Here is a 26,466-nt window from a genome sequence, read left to right as displayed (position 1 = left end):
AATTCTTGATTATGTCAAGAATATTTTGAAAATGTTACATTACACTGATGGGCTCCCCTCTGGGGTAGCGATATACTGGGGGACTGTGGTATACAGCTCCAGCCATCTGGGGTCAACAGCAGACTTCAGCCAGCAGCACGCAGAGAGCCTAACACAAAACAGGGTGCTGGAGTGAAGGTTGGTTTGACGCAGGCTCTCCCTGTAAATGCAGCAGTAGGAAAAATAGATTTGGAGAAAAGATTTAAGGTTAGAAAGGGCCATGCTCCTGGCACAAGCTGGTCATAATGGTGGCAAGATTTTGGAAAACGGGGGCAGTTTGGTAATGAAACTTTTTTTTTTTTTTTTTTTTTTTTTTTTTTTTTTAAGTTGATGTGATGGTTTTGTACTGCACTCTTGCTCTAGATAATAAACTTGTGAGCAGACTCGTGCTGTGGCTGTCAGAAATCCCTTATAATTTATGAAAGAGGCTGGTGCCAGGTGGAAACTCAGCAGCCGAAGCAGCACTAACAGGAGTGCTGTGACAGTGAACATACACTGCTGCCACTGTTCCTCCCCAGCTTTACGCCCCACGCTTATCCTAATTCATCGAACATTTGACAGTGTTCTTCTTCCTCTGGCAGCACACCTAGGACAAAGTAAAAAGCCACCGGTACTTTCAGTCCGCAGGAGATGCCTTTATTCTGGCGTTTGGGGTACGCCCCCAAAGCTCAGCCCCCCTCCCCCGCTGCGTTACTAACGGGTGGAGCCGTTACCCTTGGGCTGCGACTTCTGGGGGTTTATTTTACCACATCACACAGTTGTTTTCGACCGGCTACCTGCCGAGCCTGTTGGGCGGGACGTAAGGGGCAGGCCGGCTCCTCCAGCGAGGCCGGTGCGTGTGAGGGAGTAGAAGACATGAGGGGGCTCGCCGGGGGCAGGTGGGCCGCCCCCCGCTGCTGCTGGGGCTCTCCCTCGGAGCCGGGAGCGCTTCTCCTGCCCGCGTCCTGCCCCCGTCCCGCCGCCAGCTGCGGCGCAGGAGCCCCGCGGGGCCCGGGCAGCGCCGGCAGCCGGCCGGCAGCGCTGGGCGTGCGGGAGGCGGGCTGGGGGGCGGTGGCCGGCGTTTATAGGGAGCGAGGGGAGGCGGCGTCTGCAGGAGCGGAGCCGGGAAGGGAAGGGAGGAGGAGAAGAGAAGGGAGGAGGCGGTTCCCGCTCCCGCCGTGCGAGCTCGGCCGGCTCGGGGCGTGCGGGGCTGGCGGCGGGGTGGCCATGGCCTCCATGGCGGCGGCGATCGCCGCCTCCCGCACGGCGGTGATGAACGGCAACCGGCCGCTGGACGAGCGGGAGCGCAAGCGCTTCAGCTACTTCTCCTCGCTGAGCCCCATGGCGCGCAAGATCATGGCGGAGAAGGAGCGGATCCGCGAGCGCTACGGGCCCGAGTGGGAGCGGCTGCCGCCCCGCCAGCAGGACGAGATCATCGACAAGTGCCTGGTGGAGCCGCACGTCCAGGCCCGCTACGCCGCGCACCGCGGCGCCGCCCGCCCGCCGCCGCCGCCCGCCTCCTACCCCAGCCTCCGCCTCAACACGGGCCAGAAGCTGGTGCGCTTCGGCGACGAGGTACCCGAGGCGGCCGGGGGGCCCGCGCCGCGCCCGTGCCCGCCCCCGCTGGGCGCGGCCGCCTGAGGGGGCTCCGGCATGGCGGGGCCGTGAGGGGCCGGGGCGGCGAGCCCCGCTGGGGCGGGCAGGGCGGGCGCCCCTCGGATCCTCGTGTCCTCGGTGGCCGAGGGGCGGGTTTCGGGGGGCTCCCGGTGAGGAGCGGGAGCCGTTATTGCTCGCCCGCTGCGTGTGCCCGAGGGCGGGGTGTGGTGGTCGCTGTAAGCGGGGGTTTGGTTAAAGGCAGCCCCTCGAAGTTTGTCCGAGAGAAGCAGGCGCGATCCCGAAGTGGATTTTATAAAAAAGAAGCTTAGAGAGGAGGCCGGTGGCAGCGCCTTCCCGAAGTTGTCCGGCCGCCGAAGGCTGGGCTGGCTCTGGACGTGATCCCCTTCTGGAAAGGGACTGCAGGGAATGTTTTCCCCGAGTTAAATCTCTTCCTTTTTGCTCCTAGTTTTAGATACGGTTAAAAATATAACGCTGAAAACATCCCAGCTCTTGGTATTTTTGACACCTTAGAAAATGCAGTCTTTTCCGTGTTACGTGCCAGGAAAAACAGGGGTGTGGAAAGATAAATGACAAAAAGGATGGACTTTGAAGCTCCTGAGAGCCACCTATGTAATGGCAAAGTGTGGCAGATCTTCCAGGAGAGCACAGGTACGAGGGTGCCTTGTCTGGAACAGCTGGTCCCCGTACGGAGTGTACAGAGTGTGAAGGAGATGGACCAGTAATTATCTGAGAAGACATAACCATGCCCTCCACTCCCTGTATCCCTCTTACTCCTTGTATGAGATGTGCTTTGTTTTGCTTTGCTTTGTTTTTAAATCTTGGTATGATTACGGAGCCAATATCTCCCCTTCTGTTCATTTAATTTCTTAAAGTGACCTATTGTTAATTAACTTACGTGACTGCTACCAGAACAAGGCAGTCTTCTCCTGCACTTGTAATCATCCAATTTAAACTGAGCAGCGCTTCTTCTAGCTACCTCACCGGTATCTTGTGCACTAAGGTTTGTAAGAAGTGTTAGAGGCACCGTGGCTCCTAACCGGCTTTGTGGTAGAAGGCTGCTGCCTGTGCCTCCTGTGTCGGGAAGGTAGGACAACGTGCAGCAGACACACCGCATCTAAAGCCAGGCAGTGAATGCTCATGTTTAGTTCTATATAGTCAGTGATACCAGAAATTCTGGGTACATATTTTCTGGCAATAAACCATCACTTTTGGTGAGAAAGAGTGTACAGAAGGACACGGACAAATTTGCTTGCACAAGCAATCTTTAAAGGAAACCTAAACTTAAAGTTACTTGTGAAAGGACTTAGGTTAATGACTGTGGAAACTGAATACGTTCAGCTTTCCCAGTCCCAGACAGCTCTGCTGTGCTTTCTGCTTTGAATTATGTGGATCCAGAAGGAAAGAAAGCATGTAGTAGGTTGTTGTGCTGTACCATATGGAAATAATCATTTCCTGCTCAACAAAAGTACAGCTAGAGAGTCCATCTGAAATTTGGCAAGTCATTTTCTTTTTCCTCTTCCCCCAGAATACAGCTATGATGCAAATAATGTTGTCCTTAGCCTTTTTGTAACCATTAGCTAAAGAAATCGTGGCTCATCAAAATACACGATACAAAGTGTTTAATTTTGGAAGCATCTGCCTCAACTGACTTCCTCCTTGACTTCCAAGCTGAAGTTAATACATGATGCTTTTCTGAAGAAAGAGATTCCACTTGTTTTGGCATCCTCCATTTCCTTTTTAGTCCTTCCAATAGCACTATTGAGCCTTGGAGCTTTTCCTGGCTCCTCATCTGATAGCTTCCTCTCCCCCCGCTCCCCTCCTGGCATTCAACCTGATTTTTGGGCACTTGCCCTGGCTCAGTAATTGCTCTTCCGCGTCCTACTGTTACAGAACCACCGCGGCCAGTCCCTTGCCATTCCAGGTCAACTTTCCAGGCTTGCAAACACTTTGCCTACGGAGCTCTGTTACTGTGCTGCCTTCTGAGCTGGCAGCTTGCCGAACCGTGCTGCTGCCGGCTGTAAGATGTAGCTGCTGCACGTACCACGCTCACCTAGCACTTGCTCAGAGGGCAGTTAGGTTGGTCCTGGCTCCTGCCCCTGTCTCTTGGTGTACGGTATACTGAGGTAAGGAAGCAGAGAATAGCCTGCATACCCCCAGATTGTTAGTTGTAGCCCTTACAGCATGAGTGTGCTGGTCCAACAGTGTCCTTGTTGACACCCGCTCCACAAGTGTCACATTTGGTCACAGAAGCATTGCTCATCTTCCCTGCTAATTACTGTTGAAATCTGTAGTGATATACACTTCTTGCATTAGCATTAAACACTTCTCTGTGTTCTTTGGAGGTTTTGGGAGAAAGCAAAGCAAGGATGAATGCAGAAAATGCTGATTTACCCATCCAGAACTCCCAGCATTTCCTTCCCACTTTAATGCACGTGGCCACTTGGATAAGCTGGTACAGAGGATATATTTAGTGGTATATATTATATTTCTGGACAGTTCGTTCCCTCTTTCTCCTCCCACCTCTTCCCATAGATTTCTTCTAACACCAAACTGATTTCCTGAACTTCTAGTGCAGGACTGCACGTTCTCAAAATAAAAGCATTCTTACATTTTCAAAACATCTTTCGGTACATTACCTGCGTGGGAAGGTTGTGATGGAAGATAGATGCACAGTGGCAGGACCACAGCATCCTGTAGGCATGATCCAGGCGTGTCGTAGTGAGTCCCACAGCTCCTTCCCTTTTGTTACCTCACCCTCCCTGCGGCATTGCCAGACCCCGACTTAATACCTGAAGATGTGTGCACTGTGAATCTCAGTGCTGCTTTTTAATCTGCCATCCTGCTGCCAAAGAACTGAGAGTACTTTAAAAAGTTACAAAAAGCTTGATGAAAGAAATGGAAGGACAGGAACCGGACTCCCCGACTCCACTGTTTCACTACCGCAGAGTTTGCCTGGGTGGTACCCAGCACGGTTGACGTCTACCTGCGTGCTCCACTCTGTCATGGTGAGGATGCACCTAACTACAAACAGCAGCCACTGACGTGTCCGCCATCGTGATGTCAAGTAAGACTTGCAAGTTGAATCAGGCCCCAGAGTACACCAGCTTCATATCCTTGATGGGGTCACAGACCTTGCTGTTTTCCAACACTTGCTCTTAGCAAAAAACAACTTAGCCTCTCAGGTTCTGTTTTCTAGAGCCATGTGCTCTAGGTCAAGCATATATTTTTGTCTCTTCCAGGCTAACAGGGTCATTTACACCCCTGTGAAAGATTTTTGTCCTGTTTGCTGAAGATGTAATGACTTCACAGTGTGTAGGAATCTGTCATTCTTTGGTCACTGATGTGGTCAAATTGTGTTAAGCATCTGACTGGATGAGAGTTGATGCCACTGGATCCTCCCCTTTTAGTTTGGTGGAGGACAATTTAGATATTTAGCTTACGGCATATTCTTTCATCTCTCCATACTGTCCCTGTTTATCCACAAGTGTGACGTGCACATAGATTTAAAGCCTGATTATTATTATCTTTATTTATTTTTTTTAAGGTATATTGAGTACTCAGAGGTACTGAGCAACGCAAAGAATTGGACTCAGGATAACTAAACTTTTTGTTGAAAAAAATGCCATGTGATTTAGAAAATGTTAAATAGCTTATGCGGAGGAAAGACAGGTAAAAGAGTTTTGCTAGTTTCATCCCATCTTTTAATAGGCAAGCTTGACTTACCTACCTGAAGGTGAGTGCTGTATTCGTGTTATTTAGCCTTAAGAAGTTTGTCACCAAGCCAAAGGATCAACCCTTTTATCTCCTACTTAGAAATGCTTTAAAGCAGCAAGTATTCAATACAGCAATAGCTTTAATGTAATGTCTGTTATAGATCTGTGCTTTTTAAAAAATAAAAAAATAAAAACAGTGCAATTTTTGAGTGCAGTGAAACCACAACAACCAGCAAGTCCTGTTCCGATAATGCTTCTGAGATGCATTTGCCAGCACAGGAACGCGTGTCATGGTAGTTTTGGGATGGCATGGTCATTGTCAGCTGCTCTGAGCAATGCTTATGTCAGACAGCCTGGCGTCTTTCTCCCAGTGTCTTCCATTTTGAAATTCTCGTGCTGTTTGGCAACACAGTGCCTACATGTAGCCAGCATAGTATATGAATCTTTTTAATATATTCTGCAGCTGGTTGTTGAAGTCAAGTGTATGACCAGATTTTTGTCTCTCTTTCTCTCTATCCCCCCCCCCCCCCTTTCTTTTTTAAGCTATGAAATATGTTGCATGAGGCCTGCTTTCTTACAAATGGGTTCTTTAACACGAGCGAACAGAAGTTTATTTATTTGGCTTCTTTCTGGAAGAGAGCTTTGTGTGCTGAAAACAAAAGCGGATCAGATATGGATCTCTTCTAATCCATGCTGATGCTAAATAGCCTCAAAGCTAGATTTTTTGAAAAAAATCTCATTCCATTTACTTTTGTGAATATTAAAATTGTTTATGTTTTTGCTCCCATTTTCTTCAAGCATGAGAGGACTTGTTTATTGCACAGAAAGCAAAATTCTTTCTCGGAGTTAGTTGGTGATAGATGTGCATCAGGCGCATCAGACAGGAAGCAGCACAACTGTGCTGTTCTCCTGCTGCTCGCTCGGTCCTCTGCATGTCCTCTGAGGCACAAGAGGTAGAAGCCACAAACTTCCTTCCCTTCTGTGACAGTGGACAGAACTGGAAACTGTCTGTTTAATCCTAGCTTCAAGGACACTTCAGGTAGCCACAGACATCAGCTCCTTGAAGCTTCGAACCATGTGTGATGAAATAGATTGCTAGATCCAGTGGAAGACCTCTTCAATAAGGGCAAAGCTCTTCAGATTTACTGGCTGGGAAGTGGAAGTGTGCTGGGAAGTGGAGCCTGAAATACAATGAACCATATGTGGAAGAAAGAAAATCTGTGCTTTTCCTTCAGGGAGCTCCTCCAGCCTAACAAGTGTCTACCACTTACATCTTTAGAAGTTACCCAACAAAGTCTTAGGTCTTGTCTCTGACAAGAACTGTAACAACCAGTACCAAAATACTGTTAGTTCATTTTAGGAACGTTTTGTCTATCTAAACTGGAGATTGAGGTTATATGCCCGCAAGTTCAATGGTTGTTGAAGACAACAATTGCTACTAAGTGGAAAGCTGACTTGCTCCATTCTGTAGGGAATGATCTGTCCTGGTGTATGACAGCATCCTGCCTTCACTCAGTATTCCCCATGCTGCTTTCCTATCCCTCTTCAGGCAGTGTTTTGTCAGCAGGGCCTACTGGCAGCACCAGCATCTTCTTTGAGTTGAGGATGTGCAGAGAACACTGGGAGGCGTCTCCTCCCAACACTGGGACAAGCATAGCAGCATTGTCTGTGCTTGTCCTGAATACAGGAAAAGAAAGAACTGGCCCTCTTGGATCCAGGACAACATGGCCATGGGATCCAAGACAACATGGCCATGCCTTGCTGCCAGCTTTAGGACTGGTTTGTGGCTGCTTTGAGTGTTGCATAAGTGGATCTGTATCATAGTCCTTTACAAGGGCTGTTTGGGCTTAATGTGCCCTCCTTGTTACCAATACAAGTTTTCCTTTTGTTGCTTTCCAGTGGAAATGTCTGACAGTTAATAGTAGTTCATTTAAACCACCCATACGTGTACAGCTGGCTGACCTACAGTCTGTCCCAGTTCATTATTGGGATCAGTCTCATAATGAGTTTTCTATCCCCTGCTCTCCAGTTCCTCATGAACCGTGAGCCTTCTGACAAGAACACGAAGCTTCCTTTAAACCCTTAAGGTAACATACACTGACAACTCTGTTAACATCTGGAGCTTTGAGGCCCTGTGACAGCATGTAGGAGTTTGCTGGACTTCATTCCTATCCTCTAGTGCTGTGGTTGAAGGCCAGAACTAATTTGTCCAGACCCCACGTGGACACAAGGATTATAGTCCTACCTCCTGTGTGTGAGACTTAATCCAGCAGCTGGGCTCACTGAATGCTCTTTCCAACATGTGCTCCCCCCTGGGCCGTGATTCCTGTCGGGCGTCCTTCAGAAATGGGGTTACAACTCTGCCAGTTTCAGATGCAAAAGATCGAGTTCTGAAACGGTTTTGAAATAATTTGCCAGCTCACCTGCTGCAAGGCATCCCCCCCAAGTGCTATGGCATTCCCGTGTGGTCGGCAGCACTGCACAGGGCAAATACTGACAGAAGTTAGAACAGACAATAAAAAGACTTTTACTCACTTTGTTTCCCTTAAACAGCAATAAATAAGAGTATCCGCTTCCTAGAATGAGAGAACCTACTGTTACACCCGTGTTCGTGGCAATTAATTTCCTGTGTCAAGCTTGCTTTCTGGTCAGAACGCCTGGTCCAGCAGAGCCCAGGCTTTCCCTTTCAGGTGGTCTCTGATCAGCCCGGTTCTTTAGTTTTCAAAATTATTTTCATCCATCCTCCCCTTAGATGCTAAGATCTTGGCCAGTATAGAATTAGGCAGTTAAAACTTGCTTTTATATCCTCACAAAAGAGTGAGGGATGACTGTTGTATACCACAAACACTTTGCTGCTAGAAACCCTGTGTTTCACAAGTGAGAAAGAACTGGAGATCGCCGTGTTTTCGTGTTTAGATGGGGGATTCCTGAGCAGTAGTTAGCTTAAAACACACTCTAGTTCTATTTAGAAGTGTGAAACAAGCATTCCAGGTCTTGTCCTGTCCTCTCCTTCCCTATGCATGGTTACTCCAGGCCTTTATCCACCCACCCACTCACCCATCCATCCAACCTTCTGACTCCTGTTCCTCCCCTGTGCTGGCAAAGCAGTGTTACACTCAGTGTGGAACCCATTACCTCTGCCAGTGTGAGCATCCAATGTACAAATAAGTCTCATCCGTGACTAGAACTAAAAGTACAATGGTTTTATTGCAAGTTATGAAAAAACGTGCACAATGTATGTTTGTTCATTTATTTTTCACCCCTTCTTTCTCAATGTGGGTTGCGTGTCTCTGGAGGGCATGCTATGTGTGAAGAGATTACCTGAATTTCTCAAATTGGGATTATTTTCGTAATAACAGCTTCTTAAATTTTATTCCATTACTCATTCTGGCCTTAGTAATAAAGCTGAAATACGGTAATGATCAAATCCAGCAGAGTTCACTCAGAGCTCTTAATGAATTCCCAACCACTCTCTTGCAGCATTACGCATGACCAGAGTCTCCGATAGTCGTGAAACCTCACGGGAATTTCCCCAAATGGCACTTCTTGGATTCACATTGGGATTTTACTCTTGCTTAAACAGCACCAAATACTTGGTACCGATTGTTCCTGAAGTGCATAAAGCTGTATCTTGCCAGGGCCAGACCCAGCTGTGGCTTGGAGGGATGGATGTGCAGCTGTTGTGCTGCCACGAGGCTGCCTGCTTGCACACACGCTCTTGCATCTTTGGAGTGGGGGAATTGGGACTTTATTTCCCCAAGGCCCCTGCTCCTTGACTTAATTCTATCCCTGTGTGTTGCTAGTAGCTACCGAGGAGAATGTAGAGTAGAAAATTGGAGCTATAATACATTTTAAAGCGATTTGTAGAGAAATCATTTCCAGAAGTTCAGACCACGTTAAGTCTTCATATGCTTGGGTTAAATTGTCAGGTTAAATTGGAATACTAATTGGTAGTCCTCAGAGAACTCAGTCAGTCTTAAAATGTAATCAGTGACATCTAGAAGCAGTGCTCTCACTTTTTAGCTAGTTCCCTGGTGGTGATCATGCTTCCAGCAGTGCAACGTTATCGGTATGATTCTCTGAGCAGGTAAAGCTGTTCTGATTTTTACATTCTTGAATTTTATTTCAGGACATAACTTGGCAAGATGAACACTCGGCTCCATTCTCCTGGGAAACGAAGGTGAATATGCAGCACTTTTACTTTTAATGTTGGTTTGTCATTTGATGCTGTTCTTTCTGCTTTTGTAATATCTTCATTTCGATACCTGATAGGTCAACGTTGCCTTTATTCTATGGGAGCTGTGTAAGGTGACCGTACTCAAATGGAACAGGGCTGGTGTACTTTGGTTTATGGCAACAAAAACACAAAATGTACTTTCTATACTAATGTTCTGACTTCAAGTGCAGGTGTGAAACCGATTCATTTCAAATTATTTGATTTTTTTTTTCACTGCAAACTTTCAAAACAGCTTTCCATGTTCGGTGAGGACAGGAAATCTAATCTTGAAAATGTTTGCCAGTTATCGTGTAAGCATTGCTGCATTTCAGTTTTGCAGGCAGGAATAAAGTAGTTAGGGAATGGGGCGAGAAAGGTACATATATCTAGTAACTTCATTAGAAGTTTGTTTTTTGTTTTCTTATAGCCTATCATATGCTCCATCTTTTTGTATGAGAATATAGTAAAGCTTGATAACCTGGCACTGTGCTGAAAGCATTGTGTTCTTTCTAGAAGGCAGCTCCTTCAAAATTAGTATGTGTGTATATATATGTGAGTATATATATATATAATTTATATATAAATATATATAGATAAATATATATATATATTTACTTAACTCTGCCCCTGTTATTTTGTTGCAGCTTTATTTACAACGGGCTTCTCATAAGGCTAAAACGGAGCCAGCTTTCCCCGTGTTTGTGAACTTGCAGTGTGAGGAAACAAACACAGTTGTACCATGTTTCTAGTGGGAAAACCCAGCTCATTGCCTTCTCAGCTGGGCATGGTGGCCTTGTTAGTTTAATCACACCCTTCAGATTTTTTGTTTTCTGGATTTATCTGCCAGAGAAAGCTGCTTTTCCCCCACCTTCCTTTTTTTGCCCTTGAAATATGTCGGTATCATGTATGAGCTTATGTATGTAATCTTAGGCTAATGCAGGGTAATTACCTGGAAATGGCAGTGAGTACTAAATTAACCCAGTTGACCCAGCCCTAAAGTTGTTGTCAGCCTTCCTGCTCAAGGTGACTGCCTCTGGCTAGCACCCCATCTGCGCTCTGCAGACGTGGATTACCCTATTGCTTGCTGTGGCTCCTGGGTCCCTGCACCCTACACTGCTACAGTTCAAGAGAAAACATCTCCAGTCTTCAGTGGCCTTAAAATTGCGTTATAAGCTGGTCAGGAGGGTTTCTGGCAGTGGGAGCCAGCTAGCTCAGTCAAGCCCTCCTGTCTTTTCAGGACTCTTAGAAGAAGCAGCCACGGGCTTTTAGGAGAATGCTAGTGAGGCTTGTAATGTGCGTGAGCTTGGGTGAATCAAGAACAGTAGTGAGAAGAGTGTGGAACTCGTCAATAAGGAGAAGTAAATGGCATGCTGGAGACAGTTACGTTGTCTCTCCTGTACTTTTTCATGCAAACCCCAAAACGCTGTCTTGGGAACATGGCAGGTGTAACAATATTTCCAGGCTCTGTCTTGATATGATTCGGCAACATCTGAATACGTCAACTGGAGATGGCGCTGCCTTTGACACCCTGCTCCATAGTGAGCTGGTTCTTGCAGTCCGATGGGTTTTCTCTTTAGCTGGCAGCTGTCTTTTCAATGCTTGTATGTTTACTGAAGCTTTTTTGAACCCGACCTGTGGCTTTTCCCTTGTTCCTTAAGACTATTTCTACTGTCCTCCTGGTGTCTCAGAGTAAAGGATGGTGCTCCAGTGTCACGCCTTTCTGTAACGAATGGAGGATCGCAGAATGACATGCAAACCCTCGTGTGACTGCTGAAGAAAAGTGAGGTGGGGGGAGGCTGCTTTAGGAATAACTATTTGTCTCAGCTAATCAAGATCTGCTTCTGGCTTTCCCTTTCCCTCCTTGCTGACCAGAGATAAAAGCTGTGCTTTGGCTGCAGGGTGAGAAGCTGAACGACCTTTTCCTTTAGCAAAGCTCCAGAGAATCCATTTTGTCCTGTCTCGTGGTGTGTGGGTTGGTTGCTCTGTGTGGGTTCCTCCTTTTGTTTTCTTCCCAGTGCCTCATCATGCTGTGGCAGTCTTTCAGCCCAACCCTTCAGCTGCTTCTTCTAAAGGCTCACGTCTTGCTTCATGCTTACTCTTTGATCTCGTCCCTAACCAATACTTTAGCAGGAGAATGCTGGAACACAATTTCTCCATGAGGTAGTGCCTGAGTAGAAAATATTCTTGTCCAGTCAGTCCAGCATGGGGAAACAGAAAAAAAGAAAAAAGAAAAAAAAGGCTGAATGAGCTGCTTAATAAGGTTGCTGTGATATGATGCATGTTCAGAGTCTTGTGAGCCAGATCTCCCGCTGTTATTTTAGGCTATCAGGCTCTTCCTATTTTGTTAGCTCTACCTCAGGACGGGCTATTCTTTCCATAATACTCCTTTCCCTGATCTCCTGTTCATGAACAGTTGTTCTGTTTTGTTTTGTTTTTCCACATTATTGCCATGCTGACAGAATACCTTCATTCTCCTGTAGCTTTGTATGAATGTGCTTTGGGTTACCTACGGAAGGGAATGTGACATTTAATGTCTGCTTTTGCAGAGAAGGAGAAAATAGAGATTTAAATCAGTAAAGCCGATAGGCTTGATTTTTATTTTTAACACTGAGACTGTACGAAAAATATAAAGTAGCGGAATCAGTAGTTGCCTGTAGGACAACTATTTTAGGACAGCTGAGAGGATAGTGAGAACAGGAGGGAAGAGGGGAGGGTATGTTTTCTGCAAGTTGGAGCTGCTCTCAGCTGTTGCAGTGATGACAATGCTGCTTCCAGCTGATGAGGCATGGACACGTTTTTCTTACAGAAGCTAGTGCAGCGAATTCCCTAATTTCGTGGCTGTTCCACTTACCATGAGAACTGTGTAGTAAATTGCTTTCGTTTTGGACAGAACACAGTTGGAGGGCTTGATAACCTCTCTTCTGTCAAAAGTAAATTTTCTGTGCTCTCATTTTAAACACAAATGTGAGATAAGGGTTAAGTAGTTCATAACATGTCAAATACGCGTATGAGCATCTCTAGCATTTTATGCTGTTTGAAGTCATTTGAAGTTCTTCTCTTACCTCTTTGCTTTGTTTGCAGGTTAAAAAATAGAAACAATAAATTTTTGAGCTAGCTGTTAGGCAACATTTGAAAGATGTAATATTTTTAATAGAAAACTGCAGCACTTCTCAAAAGGAAAATCACTTAGGAAGCACCATGTTCTCATGGCGCTGCAAATAATCTGACGTTTTAAAGCTAGGGACAGAGTTGGGCAGAGTGAAATGGTTCATGGGTGGAGCCCTCATGAATATAACACATCATGAAATGTGGGTTACATTTTTTTAACTGAAGCTAAAGCCAGGTTTGTGAATTTAGGTCATTCTATTTATGGCTTCAGGTTTAAGTGAGATGAAAGCTGACATTCTGGCTGAGTTTAGGCTTTGAGGTTTCTTGGTCTGTTTGATGTAAAAATTCACTGAAACTCGGCATGGACCTCAAGATACAAATGGAAAACAAGAATCATGCCTGGTTTTGGAAACAAAATTTGTGAAACTTCTCCTGAACTCAGAACTTTTTGTGTTGTTTGCTGTTGTTTTTGTTTTTTGATGAATTTAGTAGTGGGCAGAAAATATAATTTCACTCTGCTGCCTCAGCTAAGGCATCGAATGCATAGAGCAGCATGGGAATAAGTTGGAATCTATTTCTAATTCATGCTGTTAACTAAAATAGGTTTAATTCCAGATATTTAAAACAGACACACACTCATCGAAAAAAATTGTTGGTCTTGCTACAGCTAGAATAGTTGGGGAGGTAGCTTTAGAGAGTCCTGGGGTTTTGGGGGGAGAATGGGGTTTTTGTTTGTTTGGTTGGTTTGGTTTCATTAGTTTTTTGTTGGTTGTGTGTGTATGTGTGTGTTTGTTTAAAAAACTCCTGATTTTTCCTCCTTCAGCTCTGTTTTACTTATGACGGCCCCTCAGATGTTTCTTGAAAAGCCTTCAAGGTGTGATATTAAAAAAAAAGTACAGAAAGAAAAAGCATCAAGCTTCAATCCCCTCCAGTAATCCAGTTGCTGTCTCAGTGTCTGAATTCACCTTTTATGTCTCTATGGAAGTGATCTAATTCCAGCAATGATTTAGAAAGACAATAAGAAAGTACTACTTATTATAAAATGCATAGTATACAAATTGTGTTTCCTATATCTAAGGGCTAAAACTAAAAGACAGTCTTCAATATCCTGACTTGTGCAACTCCTAGCTGTTTTTTTTTCTTTCTTTAGCTAAATAGGAAGAAAGTAGCTGAAAGTATTTTTTCCCTCCTTACTTAGTAGCCTGATAGTACATTAATTTTTCAACCTATAATTTAGTGCAATTATTTTTATCTAATTGGCATAAATGGCAAGACTTTCTTGGAAGGCATGAAGAGTGATGCCTGAGATTCGGGGTTTTTGCTTCCCTTTTTTTTTATCTAGACTACAGATATTAAAAAAAAAAAAAAAAAAAAAAACACAAAACAAAACAAAACAACAGTGCCACAAGACTACTGTTGAGTTTCAATTCTTGAGCAAAAGGAAAAAAGAAATAAACTGTGATAATAGTAGCTGTGTTCAAAGTTTATTTTAATCTGCATGGCCAGTTGTTCTTGGCTAGGGATTCAGTCACCTGCATCAGTCTTTGGACAGCTGTTTTTGAGCGTAAAACCGTGCACATACCAGGTACTGATACTCTGCGTTTGCTCAGGCTCACCAGTAAGAGTGACAAACTTGTGTCCAGATCATGAAATTTCCCCTGAAGCTACGTGCTGTGCCTCTTCCACATTATCGCTTGGTATGGACTAAAATTACTTAGATTGTTTTTGCTCTATTTTTGCCCTTGCCATTAGTCTCTGCTGACCTAAGGATTTCTTTCTGAAAAGCTCCTGAAAACACCCACTGTGTGCACAGGAAACAAAGCAAAAACTGCAGCTACTTTGTGTCCATGTTTATTCTGGTTTTGTCCATTCAGCAAACCAAAGTCATCTTCTAAATCATTTTTATCTTGGCTTTCTTACCTCTGCATATATCAGGCTGTGCTTAAAACGAGTTGCTTTTGACAGCACTTCTGCAGTCTTTGTCTCAACGACTGAGATTTTTCAGGCTGCCAAGCAAAACTATTTGTTTTGGCTGTGTTTGCGTGTCTGTTTAGTAAAATACTACACATTCCTGATGAGTGAATAAGTTGCTTAAAAACAAAAAAAAAAGCTCCTGGGTTCTTTGTGGTCATCTTGTTTATAATACAGACTTAGGAATGAGACGTGATTCTGCACAGTGTTATTAAATCATTAGGTTCCTAAAGTGTGTGGTTCCTCCCTTGCAGACTACATTGTTTCCCAGGAGCACATACAGATGGTTTTGTGATTTGGTGGATCATCCCTCCCTCCTGAGGGATACTGAAGTTAGGTCTCAGTGTTTTTAATCCAATGAGTATAATTGATAAATACCTTTCCATGGCCTTTTGAAGGAAAGATGGACACAGACCTTCCTAAAAACTTCAGTTTTGAATATTGCTTCTTAATCTATTGGACAGAGAGATGATCCAAGACTTGAGCATCCTTTACTTTTAACCCTTTCTTTGAAGGTGTTTGGGACCAGAGGGGTAAGATTTAAAAAATCAAGACAATAACAACAGACTTCTAAGTTTACTCTTCCTCAAAATGCTACTTTGTATGTTTGTGTCTGCTGTCTCTCTCTCTGTTGCATGCATTGAGAATTGCTTGCTCTTGCAGGCAATATTGAAAATACTACTGTTGTTAATAACTTTTATTTGAATTTGATAACACATAGAAATTGCAGATGAGACTGTACTAGCCTGTCTATAAACTACTGAGATACTATCGGAGCTGAACAGTTTCCAGAAATATAATTTGTGCAAATGGTAGGAAAGGAAGTGTTTTTATTTTGTTCCTTAGATGGGAAATTAAAGTCCAAAAATTGTAGCTTATTCAAAATCATACAAAGCCTCAGAAAGAGACTGAAGCCCAATCTCTAGAATTCCAAATTGTGCCTAAATGTCAATTTTCTTTTGATTATCAAATCTTAACAAAATGTTCTGGGTTTGTTTCCCCAAAAAGACTGTCGGTAGAACACCACAAGTGCAGTTCTACTGCTAAACGTTCAAGTGCCCAGCCTCAGCTGACAGCAGCGCCATCAGCCTCATGAGAGCAAACACACTGCACAGCTCTCTTTGGAATAGCTGCTGCCATGAGTCTGGCTGGGGCAAGAGGAAACATGCACCAAGATATTCCTCTGACTGACAAACTTAAAGAAAAAGGAAATAATTTTGGGGGAGTAACGGTCGCCTCCTTCCCTCTCCTGCTTGAGCCATCAATTGCCAATTTACAATCTGATTTAAGAAACTGAGAGGAAAATACCAGTTAAACTCACATTTGTAGTATCTAGCTACCTATTAGTATACAGTAGTACTCATGGTTTAGGCTTCTGCATTGAGTGTTTCTCAGATGAGTCTTCTCAAGCTCTGTGTGCAATTATCTGCTGCTCTGGTTTTTCTTTTTTCTTTCTTTTTTTTTTTTTTTTAAGCGTTTTATTACCAATTTTGTGGCTTGAAAGATATTACATATTAGTCATTTTCTTTCATCACCAGCATTTCTCAGGGGTTCAGACACCTTTAAAGTCAAATAGAAACGTCATATGTTTCAAGGAAAATAAAAAACTTGTGGCTGACCCACAGAAGCTCCTGGGAAGCAGAAGGGTACGTCTGACCCCACAGGGCTGCTTGCGCAGACTGCTGAGGCGCTGTGCTTTCAGAGTGTCAGTGTGGTTTGTTCTTGTTCACCTTCTTTGGGGGGGTAAAGAAGACTCTTGGAGAAGTATTTTCAATCAGATTATTCCATGTGAAGTGTCATGCTACGAACTATTTGATCTCCAGATCAGGCTGTGACACAAATTTGCAATCTTAAACGTCGTGTGGGCCTTTCTCCTGAAGCTGGCAGGAACGGTCACCCGTAGCTGTGCACTGAGCAGGGTATTAGAGACTGACCAAGAAAGGGGGGTTAGCTCTTTTTTATTTCAAAGGTAGATAAAGTAGATATAGGTTGAATTAGAACATCTACACAGAAAACCGATGTAATGAATATTCAAAAACTTCCTTCACCACTTGAAAGATGAAAATTTCCAAGAATTGAGAGCAAAATTACAAAAGCCGTGTCCAAACCGAGAAGCAGCTATTTTTCCTTCTCAAACCAAGTTTCTATTTTTTTTAGATTTAATCTCACACTTCAGCTACTCAAACTGTGATCTTATTTTGGTACATTATTCCCCGGAATCAGTTTTGGGTTGGGATGACTGCTTCATCCACAGTCCTGTGAAAATACAAAAATAATGTAACTCCGTTCTTCTGCAAGGTCCCCCTTCTAAAAGACAAAAGCATATCTTCTCCCAAACACATACCGATGAGCAGGTTAGAAAGGGTAAAAATGTCTGAAGCTCTGCTGTGGTGCCACGCTCTCCTCCACCAGAAGCATCCCGCTGCTTCCAAACCAGAGCTCTCAGCTGATGTTTGGGCCCTCGGGAAAGAAAATACAACATAACCACAGGAAGTGGCTTTTGCTCCACAACATAGAAATTTTCCTGGAGACCTGACGTTATTTGTGTATCCTGCTACTGTTGAAGGGCAAAGCCATCTTGCTGGTTTCCCTTTTTGATCTAACAGGCCCCCGCTTCCCTTCCATCAGTGTTTTGCCCAGATTTTTCAACACCAGTCTGGTGGGTGTGGGGCCGGGGTGGCCCCTCTCTGCTTTTGGCACTGACCCTCTCTTTCTCGAGCTGAGGAAGGAAGGAACCATTTTACTGAAACTGCTGCTGTGATGGCCCTCAGCTAATGTCATCTCCAATGAAAGCCTTGGGGCAGGCTGCTCAGAAGAAGGAAAAGGCTACTACCGAAGGACAGAAAGTAGCACTGTTTTAAGTCCGTTGTCATGTAGGAATTAAGTCTTCCAAGGTACAAAAATAAATAAATAAAATTTCTGTTTTTCTTTTGATATTGGGGAAATGCAGGTCCACTTTATATTGTGTTGTAGGTTTTCGTTTGTTTTGTTTTGAGCTTGGATTTTATAAGCTGTGAGCCTTAATGCATCTTAATTTCAGGGTGGTAAGTCTCTATTCAATAGTATTGCCAAGTGACCTTAGGGAAATGAATCCCTATAATTTAAAATAGGGAATGGCAGTCACTGCAGATAATCTTCAGCATCATTGCACTCATAGATGGTTTAACACAGCATTTATCTCCTGTTCTTAACTTTATGTAATGACTTTGGGTTTGAGAAGAGAATTAAAACATAAAGCATTGTGGTTTCCCTCTCTTTTTTTTGGGGGTGGAGCAGGGAGTTGAGCTCTTTGGTAAGGACTCGCATGTATACTTGCGCTCACCTGATTCTAGCCGAGCTGTAATTGCTCACAGCATGTTTATGTTCTGCCTCATTTGATGACACAGTATATTCCTAATGGAAGCATGCAACCTGGTGCTTCCTTGCCTATCCCCTTGGAAAAATACTGAAGATATCTAATTCTCTAGAAACTTCAGAAGTTAATTCATGATTCATTTATGTGTAGCTGGCTGCTGACAGTTCAAAACAAAATTGGTTTATAAATAATCAGTTGCAGGGATAACATTTGCACTTTGATGAGAAGTTTCTGAATATTAAATACTAGGTGTGCAAGTCCTAGATCTGGAGTCCATCTGAACTTAACATGTACAATAAGATAGGACTCAAACACTTCTAGTAAAAATGATTAGCAGTTTGGACTTGTTTTAAACTTAGGTCTGCAGATGCTATCGCAATTTTATTTAGGAAAGGCCGGGAAAGAGAGAGAATTGGGAAAACTTTACAAATTTGTAATGAACTTCGAAAGTATCAGCAGTTAATAGCAAAACCTAGTATTTGAAATGTGCTCAAAGCTTTTAGAAAACTAGTCAAGCCCATAATGACAACAGCGCAGCTCTAACTGTAAATGCATTTTTTATTTTATTTTTTTATTTTATTTTATTTTATTTTATTTTTATTTTATTTATTTTATTTTATTTTTTTATTTTCCGAACAAAATACTAGGCATGATGTTGTTCTTTCCTGGCGCTTGCTGTGGTGCACTATTCCTACATACAGGAACACTTGCGTGTTCCTCAGAGTGAAATAAGGCTTAACTTTTATTAGCCTCAAGAGTGTCCAAATGACAATCAAGAGTGTTGAAGTGGCAGTAAGCAAAATGAACATTTTATGTTACTGTTCACTTTCAGGTGGCTCTTGCAAGCTCTGTTTCATGCCTTAACTATGGTCACTTGCTTCCCTGATCCAGTATAACTTCTCAGAAATGAGTACAGCTATCCTCATTGCAAGTAAAAGCAAAACAGCTCTGGAGTAAGTGTTGAACTGGTCCTGCTGGAGGTGTTTCTCTTACTTCAGACATGTACCTCAGGCATTAGAAATGTAAAAGCTGCTTGTTATACATACCCATGGCATCTAATACTTTATATTGGAAGTAGATGGAGTTGTAACATGTTGCCAACCATATTGAAGACCTTACTGGAAGACTGCCTTTTCAACTGCTCTGTAAAGCGCCTGTGTTTCTGCTTAATCTTCTCATGTAAAACATCTGTAGCTTTCAAGTTACATCTCCATCTATTCTAATGTTTTAGAGCCATGCAAGCTATGCACTGCTATCTTGGATGGCACTGAGTAACGCAAGTATGATTTTCTCTCTGCCTGACTCCTCTACAGCAGGTCTAGGACCTCTACATTTGATTGCATTTCAGACTTCTGTTAGTTATTTTTATGTAGCTAGAAAGATAGACATTTATGGAGAAAATGAGTTAGCTTTGCTGTGTGGGAGTTGCCTGGCTGTTGGTAAAGGTGTTATCTGTATGCGTCAAGATCAGAAGTTCAAAACTGTCTTTATGAAGGACTTTGAAAGACTTTTTTGTTTTCCTTTAACCTTGAACAGAGTCAGATGGAGTTCAGTGTTGCATCTCTGTCCATACAAGAACAAGGTGGTGCCCAGCTGCAAAACGAACAGAGGCAGCCACTTAAAGCAGCACCTGGTGTCCAAGTCCCTAAATCTTCTCAGGCTGCTAAGACCCCCGGCTCTGATGGGTTGATAGCACCCAGAAAGGATGAGGAGTCTTCTTTCTGGAAGATAAATGCAGAACGCTCAAAGTTTGAAGGAGACAAGTCTGAGTTCCAGTCCCTGACCCCCAGCCAGATCAAGTCCATGGAGAAAGGAGAGAAACCCCTTCCCTCTTTTTGCAGACAGGAGTCTGCTCCAAAGGAGGTGGCAAAAGCTGAGAAGCCCAGTGTAACTAAACCAGAGAAGTCTGTGACCCCCAGTCTACCTTCTGTATCTCTCGAATGGGAGAAACCTCGACCCTCTCAACTCCCTGCTAGTTCTCTAGATGATTTCTTTCTTCCTGACCCACCACAGTACCTGGCATCTTCTAGGACAAACAAGGAAGATAACGATGGTACTATACTTTCAGATCCACAAATGCCTGGACAGGTAAGGACTGCTGTATCCATGATCCTTAAATTTAAAATTGTATCTAGCACATTAAAATACAATAAGGTCATTCTGGAAGATTAGGAATTCCATAAGCATTAAGCCATAACTAAGCTTGCTGTCTTTTCATCCTGCAACTTTAGGGAAGTTTGTATATCCAACATGTTAACTGCTGTTGTTTGTTTCAATCAAGTTTTTTTTGATGTAGTAAAATTCATAGGATGAGGACATCATTTAGATAGAACAACAGAAACACTGACATGGCGTCTGTTGGCTGACTGACAGCAAGCTACCTAACACTTCAGGGTAAAGAGCTCACTATATCAAATAAAAACAAACAAACAAACAAAAACACTTTTTAAAAATTGAAACAGCAGAACACTTAGTGGAAAAAGCTCAACTTGAATAGTAGATCAACTAGAATCTAGGCTACTTTCTTGGTACACGCAGCTTAACAGTGAATGGTGAACTTGTTTCTCAGCTGTTTTAAGCAGTAGCCCGACAGCCACTTCCCAGTGTTTTGTCCCAAGCAGCTGGGCAGCTTTCAGAAGTATTTTCTCTTAAAGTCCAAAATGGAAATGGAATGAGTTCCCAAAATTAGCCTTCTGAATGTGTTTTTCTTTTTCTTAAAGAAAAACAAATAGCTCAACAACAAAAAATATCCTTAAGCAGCTCAATAGACCGTTGGAGCTATTTAAAAAGCAGATGCTGACCTGTGAGAAAAGAAAGGGAACAACAGGATGTGACATGGTGAGGGAAAGAAAAGAAAGAGATGTGAAGCCTAAAAACTCAAATAGAGAAGGAGAGTCGTTGAAACAAAGCCGTGTGTTGGAGTCTGTAGCACCGCACTCAGGCATACGCCTGACATATTACTGTACACCTCAAGCATGTCGCGTAGCTTTCTCGTACCATATCTTCACATTGGTGATTGTTTAAATTCCGAACAAGATGATGTAAGGTCAGAAAGATGCAGACTGAGGTAAATACTTGAAAGCAAAGTGAGTGGCAGCACTTATGAGAGAACATTACTTAAGCCACTTCAGCATGTGGAGCCCTATGTTTAGTCATTACGTTTTTTTCCTGGAGCTAAGGCTCTTCGAAGCTGTTTTGCCACAAATTGTGACTGCAGTAGTTCTTTAATTTTAGATAAAGACTCTGTCATGATTTCATACAAATTAATGATCTGTTCAGCGTTAATTCCTCTGTGAATGTTTTCTAGCCAACTGGAATAGTTTGAAAAGCCTGTTTTTCCTCTCCGTGCAGAAACAATCCTCCTGTGTCAAAATGTGAGCAGAGTAGCAGAGAAGGATCTGTGAAAGAATTTTCATTTCCTTTCTGGATTCTTTCCCCAAAACAAGGAAGAGATTCTAGAAAGAGGAAATGAAGATAGGTCATGCTCTAGGAAAAGACTCTAGAGACTCAGACGTGTCCCTTGAGCAGTCTTCCTGAAAGGTGAAATCACATTAAATGTACTGGCTGGCAGCGCAGTGCTGCAGGAGCAGGCATGTTCTTGAAAGCCTGGTAAAATAACTTGTCAACAGGGTTTAAAACATGTAGTTTTCTGGAAGCAGCTGTCTGTCACTGCAACAGACAATCCATTTGAATTAGTAATGCCTACGTTCTGTGGTGGTTTTGTTTGTTTGTTTGTTTGTTTTTCCATTCTCTGCAATTCCCACTCTAGTCTGGAAATTGATCTTTATGAGTTTTTCCATGGGGAGAAAATAGCATTTTGCCTGCAGACCACTACAAGGATTTTTTTCGTATCTGGAGTTGCCTGTTTGGCCATCATGAGTATATCTGCATGTCTAGCATTTTCTGGCATAGGTTCTTAGGCATGCTAGAGCAAGGTGAAGGACTTGAAACAGTGGCTGACAACATTTTAAGCTTTCTTTTGCAGATAAGCAGTCAAGTACTGAATTTGTAACACCATAATTAACAACCACATCTTATTTTTTTTTCTCTTGCAGACTAGTACAAGCAATGTTATCTTGAAGACTGGCTTTGATTTTCTAGACAACTGGTAAAAGATGCATCAAAATAGTTCAAACCAATTTTGGGAAGGAGTGGAATATCTTTCTCCTTGTGTGTTAATTTACTAGTATTTGTGTCTTTTTTCTAGAAGTAACTTTCAAACTCTTACGTGTTGCCTTTGTATAAACTTTTGTAATACCAGATGCATTTTTTTTTTAAGCAGTGATAGATGTGTGGTTTCATTTGGACTTATTTTTTAAAACCTGTCAATTTTTTTTAATAGCCACTGTATTGAGAAGGTGGGAGAAGTTACCAAATACACATTAAAGAGAAATAAATGAGAGTCTCCACATCCAAGAAGTGGAACCTACAGAAACAGGTTGCTATTTTCAATTGAAACTTTGCTAGCATGGCCTGTAAGTAATAGCATAGCATAGCATATGCAACGGTTCCAAATAAGCAAAGAACTCCGTACTTCAGATAACTAGCAAAAACAGTATGAAAAATAGGCATACAGAAGAATTTTATTGATTTCTCTATCTAATTTAGTTTGAAAGTAACTTTTATACCACTTTTCTGAAAACACTTTTCTTTTGAAGAGGGCAAAGGCATTGCCAAAATGATGGATCCAAAGAAGCACTGTGTCTGTACCCTACAAATCTGCTAAATTAACCAGAAGAGTGTTAGAAAAATGACCTGGGAAAATGATGGGTGTTTCTAGTCTTTGGATTAAAGACTTGGGGGTGGAAGAGAAACGAGACAACACCTTATGACTGGGAGAAACTGTCTTCAGGGAACACAAGCCTAATGATTTCACTGCCTCCCTGCTAGAGCATAACAATAGTTCTGGATGTACAGCATTGGTGATTGCTGAAGTGTGGATTACCTTTGTGTCAGGAAACCACTATGTTTATGGGAGGTCGTAGCTGTATGAGGCTTCTTTGTTTTTTTAAGCAGCTTATCGTCTCAAGGACTTATCAACTTTGGTGCTTTTTCCTCCTGGTGGGTAGCATTCGATATCTGGGTTACATTTGTTCCCGAGGTGCAAAGAGGCATCTCAAGGTGGCCCTCAGCAGCTGTGCTTTCGAATGATCTTCGTGTGGTGTTTTAAATGTAGAGAACAAGGTTAGCTGTCATGTGAGTCTGTTGTCTCTGAAATGCAGCATGATTTACACACTGACTCTCACTGTGTTTACCTCACCTTGAAGCCTTAATTTCCCCTACGCACAACCAGTGGGTGGTCTGCTCCGATGCCAAAGGTCTGACCTTCCCTTTACCTCAGCAATAGTCCCGTAGCATTTGTTTGGGGTAGAAGGCAAAACACGGGGCTCTAATGGCTCTAGCAGGTCCCTGCCAAAGCTATAAGAAGGTCACCATTTACTAGACCATAATAGTGCTAGGCTTCTTGTGGGTTAGCGTTTGGCATTTGGTTGGATGCCCGTGGCAGCTGCATGTGCAGAACTGGCTGCTGCAGGGTTCTCTTCTGCCTGCTGTGAGGCTGTTACAAGAAGGGTTGGAAATGTACTGGAAGAGTCCTCGCCTCTAATTGCTGTACCGCCTACTCCAAACAAGCATCGTGTCCGATAGAGCATTAACACTTACTTGGTGATCAAGGAAGACGCTGTAAGCTGCCCTCCTACCCCCTGAAAAATAGAAGCCCCAAACCTCCAGTTTTTCTAGTAAGTGTTTTCTTAAAAGGTTTCGTAGCTAAGGGGGCAGATTGCCAGAGTATAAGCCATTGCACAGACTTATTTATAGAATTCTGAAAGCTTCTTTACATCCTTCCTGAGATGTACAAATTCCTGTGATTCGGGATATTGTCTCTGCATTCAGCAGTTCACAAAATACTTTCATTGTTTCTATTGGCCTAGGCTTTACAGCTGGCTTTTTCTTAGCTGCCCTTTTTTTAGGATTTCTTACAAGCATCCAGCATTAATACAGCTTAGAACAACTTCAGCAAAACCTCTTTAGGTGTATAATTAGTATTGACTTGCACCTTCTTTTCAAAGCTGACGAATGCTAACCCTGGATATTACCTTTACCATTGAATCTGATTTTTTATGCATTCAGCTGCTGAAAAGTTTCAAATCCAGTGTAAAGATGTGCATTCTAATCTTACTTTGATAGGGGCAGATCTTAACGCAAAGCCTCCTACTGTTAGGAGAGTTATATTAAATCTCTGCTAACTACATTGAAGCTTCTTAAAGAACCTGGGCTGTCTGTCTCTTCCATTGGCTAACTCTACCCTAATACACATTGGGACCAGCTGGTAGAACATGCTGCAGAACTTTTTACTTATCCTGGTAGGTTTTTCCTGTGCTTTGACAAGAGTTGATGCTCCTTCTTTCTTTCATATGTTTTTATTAAACATTCTTACAAAAAAAAAATTGTACTTGGTCACATTTTATATTAACAATGTTTTAATAAAGTCACTTTAAATAGAACACTCAAGGCTTTTGTACTGCTTTGTGTTTTGTTGCTTACACCCTGCTCTCTTCAGTGCCATTGGACTTGTTTGGTACATCATGAATTTCCCGAAGAGGCAGTCAAGAACAATCTGGTCTAGAATTTAGAAACTGAGTTCTTCATATCAGAAAATAAATAAATAAATCTCTACACTGCAGCTGGTTTTCAAACTTCTAATTGAGATTGTTTGGGGAAATAATTTGCTTTATCATTTTATCTGACATCTGGGGACAGGAGATTTGGGACTTCTGTGAAGACTGTAACTTATTTTAACTTCACTATAATGGACTTCAAACTTAATACACAAACCTGGTATCTTCAGGTAGTCCAAGTCAGTATCTGGAGCAATATTGTAGGATGAATCTGAAAACTATACTTAGTGGATATGACCAGAAATAGTATCGACTGTTTCACGCAGTTGTGCTGTCAGTGGATGGTTACCTACAGGTTTTAAAACCACGTCATATAAAGATGCTGGCAGAGGCCACTGGGTAGCCTCACTTTCTGCCTTCTGTCTTACCCTTTGAGAACTTGCTGCCTAAGAGACTCAAACATTTAGCTACAAGGATGGGTCTTCTGCATGTCCACCTCCACCTTTTTATAGAAGCGTATTTTCAAAAGCAACTCAATTTGTTTTATACTTGAGCTGAATTTCTATCAACAATCAAAAAGGCATTTGAAGAAGAATTTGGTTTGGAGAGACCCGACAGCCAGTTAAGGGGTGGTTTTCCAACTATATTTAGGATCTGGCTTACACATAGCTCGCCTCAGTCCTGTTTAAGCTCCATCTTAACTTTTAAAAATCCATTCTCATAAGGGCAAATCCATAGCCTCTGGGGATTGTCTGGGCAATTGGAGTCAGCAGGTCTCATAACTGACAGTGTAGAAAATGCTGTGGCTGTCTGCTTAAGACCGGTAGGTTGGAGATCAGGTTACTTACTGGTGACTTCTGCTGTAGTTGCTGAGGGTTGGTGAGGACCCCGATGACACACTTCTTTCAAGCAGTGCAGAGCCAGCATCCAGGTCACCGCTGTGGGTACTGAAGCAGCACCCAGCAGAAGAGTCCTGTTCACTGCTCAGCAGCAGCATCCCCAGAGGGTTTGCAAGTCACACACAGGAGATGCAAAACCCAGCTCTGCAGGCTTTGTTCACGGACTTGCCCCTGGCCTTTGCTGCCCAAGTTTGCTCATGACCTACTTGCAGCAGTATGCGCTTGTTACTGTGCGGTACAAACCCAGCAGAACTGAGAAAGAATTATGACTGCGTATCTGAGACAAGCCCATAATTTGCTCTCCTACATTTATGAGTTCATGCCAGTGAAATTCTCGACACAGCAGGTAAGCCTGGCATGCCCAAGTCTTTGCAACAGGACTCTTTACACTTACAACAAAAATCTGTTACTGTCAATTTTTCACAAGTAGGCTTTACACCTCAGTACTTAATATAACCATGTAGTTCATAGTGAGGATCTGGAACTTACATATGACCTCCCACCATCAGGGGAGCTTTGGCAGCACCCTCTGGAGTCAGAGTGAGGTGGGAGATGACCACAAGATCTGTTTGCAGCCTGGATCCAGCAGTTCCCTACCAGGACTGGACAGCATCCAGAGGATGCTGATCTGAAGTCAAATTTTATCACGAGAAGAAAATCTCACAGTTACCTCATCCCTCTCCTTCAGCCCTTTGCCCCCTGAGATACCCTTCCCAGGGGCACTGGTCCTTCCCATCCTCATACCTGCTGTTCAAGGCGAAGACACCAGGGGAGAGGCCACAGTTCACCCTGCTCCTTACCAGCAGCCTGAACTTCTTGCCAGGACGAGTGCCCGTGTCCCACGCAGCATGGGTACCCACTCTTGGGGCAGCAGGCCGCGGGCTGGCCAGCCACCAATTATGCCTAGGGCAGGCTTGGCTGAAAGCCTGGCAGCCCTGTCTCTGCTCACCTC

At 43.3% G+C, this 26,466-nt stretch overlaps 1 protein-coding gene and 2 long non-coding RNA genes across 3 annotated transcripts; 1 reads left to right on the top strand and 2 right to left on the bottom strand.

Annotated features, from left to right (window-relative positions):
* The first annotated feature begins 1,121 nt into the window (after positions 1-1,121).
* Positions 1,122-24,503, top strand: C3H1orf198 (chromosome 3 C1orf198 homolog). Its single transcript, XM_035321426.1, has 4 exons — positions 1,122-1,593; positions 9,478-9,528; positions 19,535-20,086; positions 22,054-24,503. Exons 1-4 carry the CDS (start codon positions 1,246-1,248, stop codon positions 22,108-22,110), a joined length of 1,008 nt encoding a protein of 335 aa, XP_035177317.1. The 5' UTR covers positions 1,122-1,245; the 3' UTR covers positions 22,111-24,503.
* Positions 9,946-20,589, bottom strand: LOC118164130. The gene is made up of 3 exons (XR_004749353.1): positions 20,442-20,589; positions 17,542-17,570; positions 9,946-9,957 (listed from the first exon to the last, which is right to left on the bottom strand). It is a non-coding gene; the product is annotated as an uncharacterized LOC118164130 (long non-coding RNA).
* On the bottom strand, positions 17,235-17,499 carry LOC118164129. The gene is made up of 2 exons (XR_004749352.1): positions 17,380-17,499; positions 17,235-17,348 (listed from the first exon to the last, which is right to left on the bottom strand). It is a non-coding gene; the product is annotated as an uncharacterized LOC118164129 (long non-coding RNA).
* Positions 24,504-26,466: the final 1,963 nt, after the last annotated feature.

This window comes from Oxyura jamaicensis, chromosome 3, assembly GCF_011077185.1.
Source record: "Oxyura jamaicensis isolate SHBP4307 breed ruddy duck chromosome 3, BPBGC_Ojam_1.0, whole genome shotgun sequence".
Lineage (NCBI taxonomy): Eukaryota > Metazoa > Chordata > Aves > Anseriformes > Anatidae > Oxyura > Oxyura jamaicensis.
The sequence above is the reverse complement of the archived record's forward strand: the minus strand, read 5'-3'. Positions and strand labels throughout refer to the sequence as shown.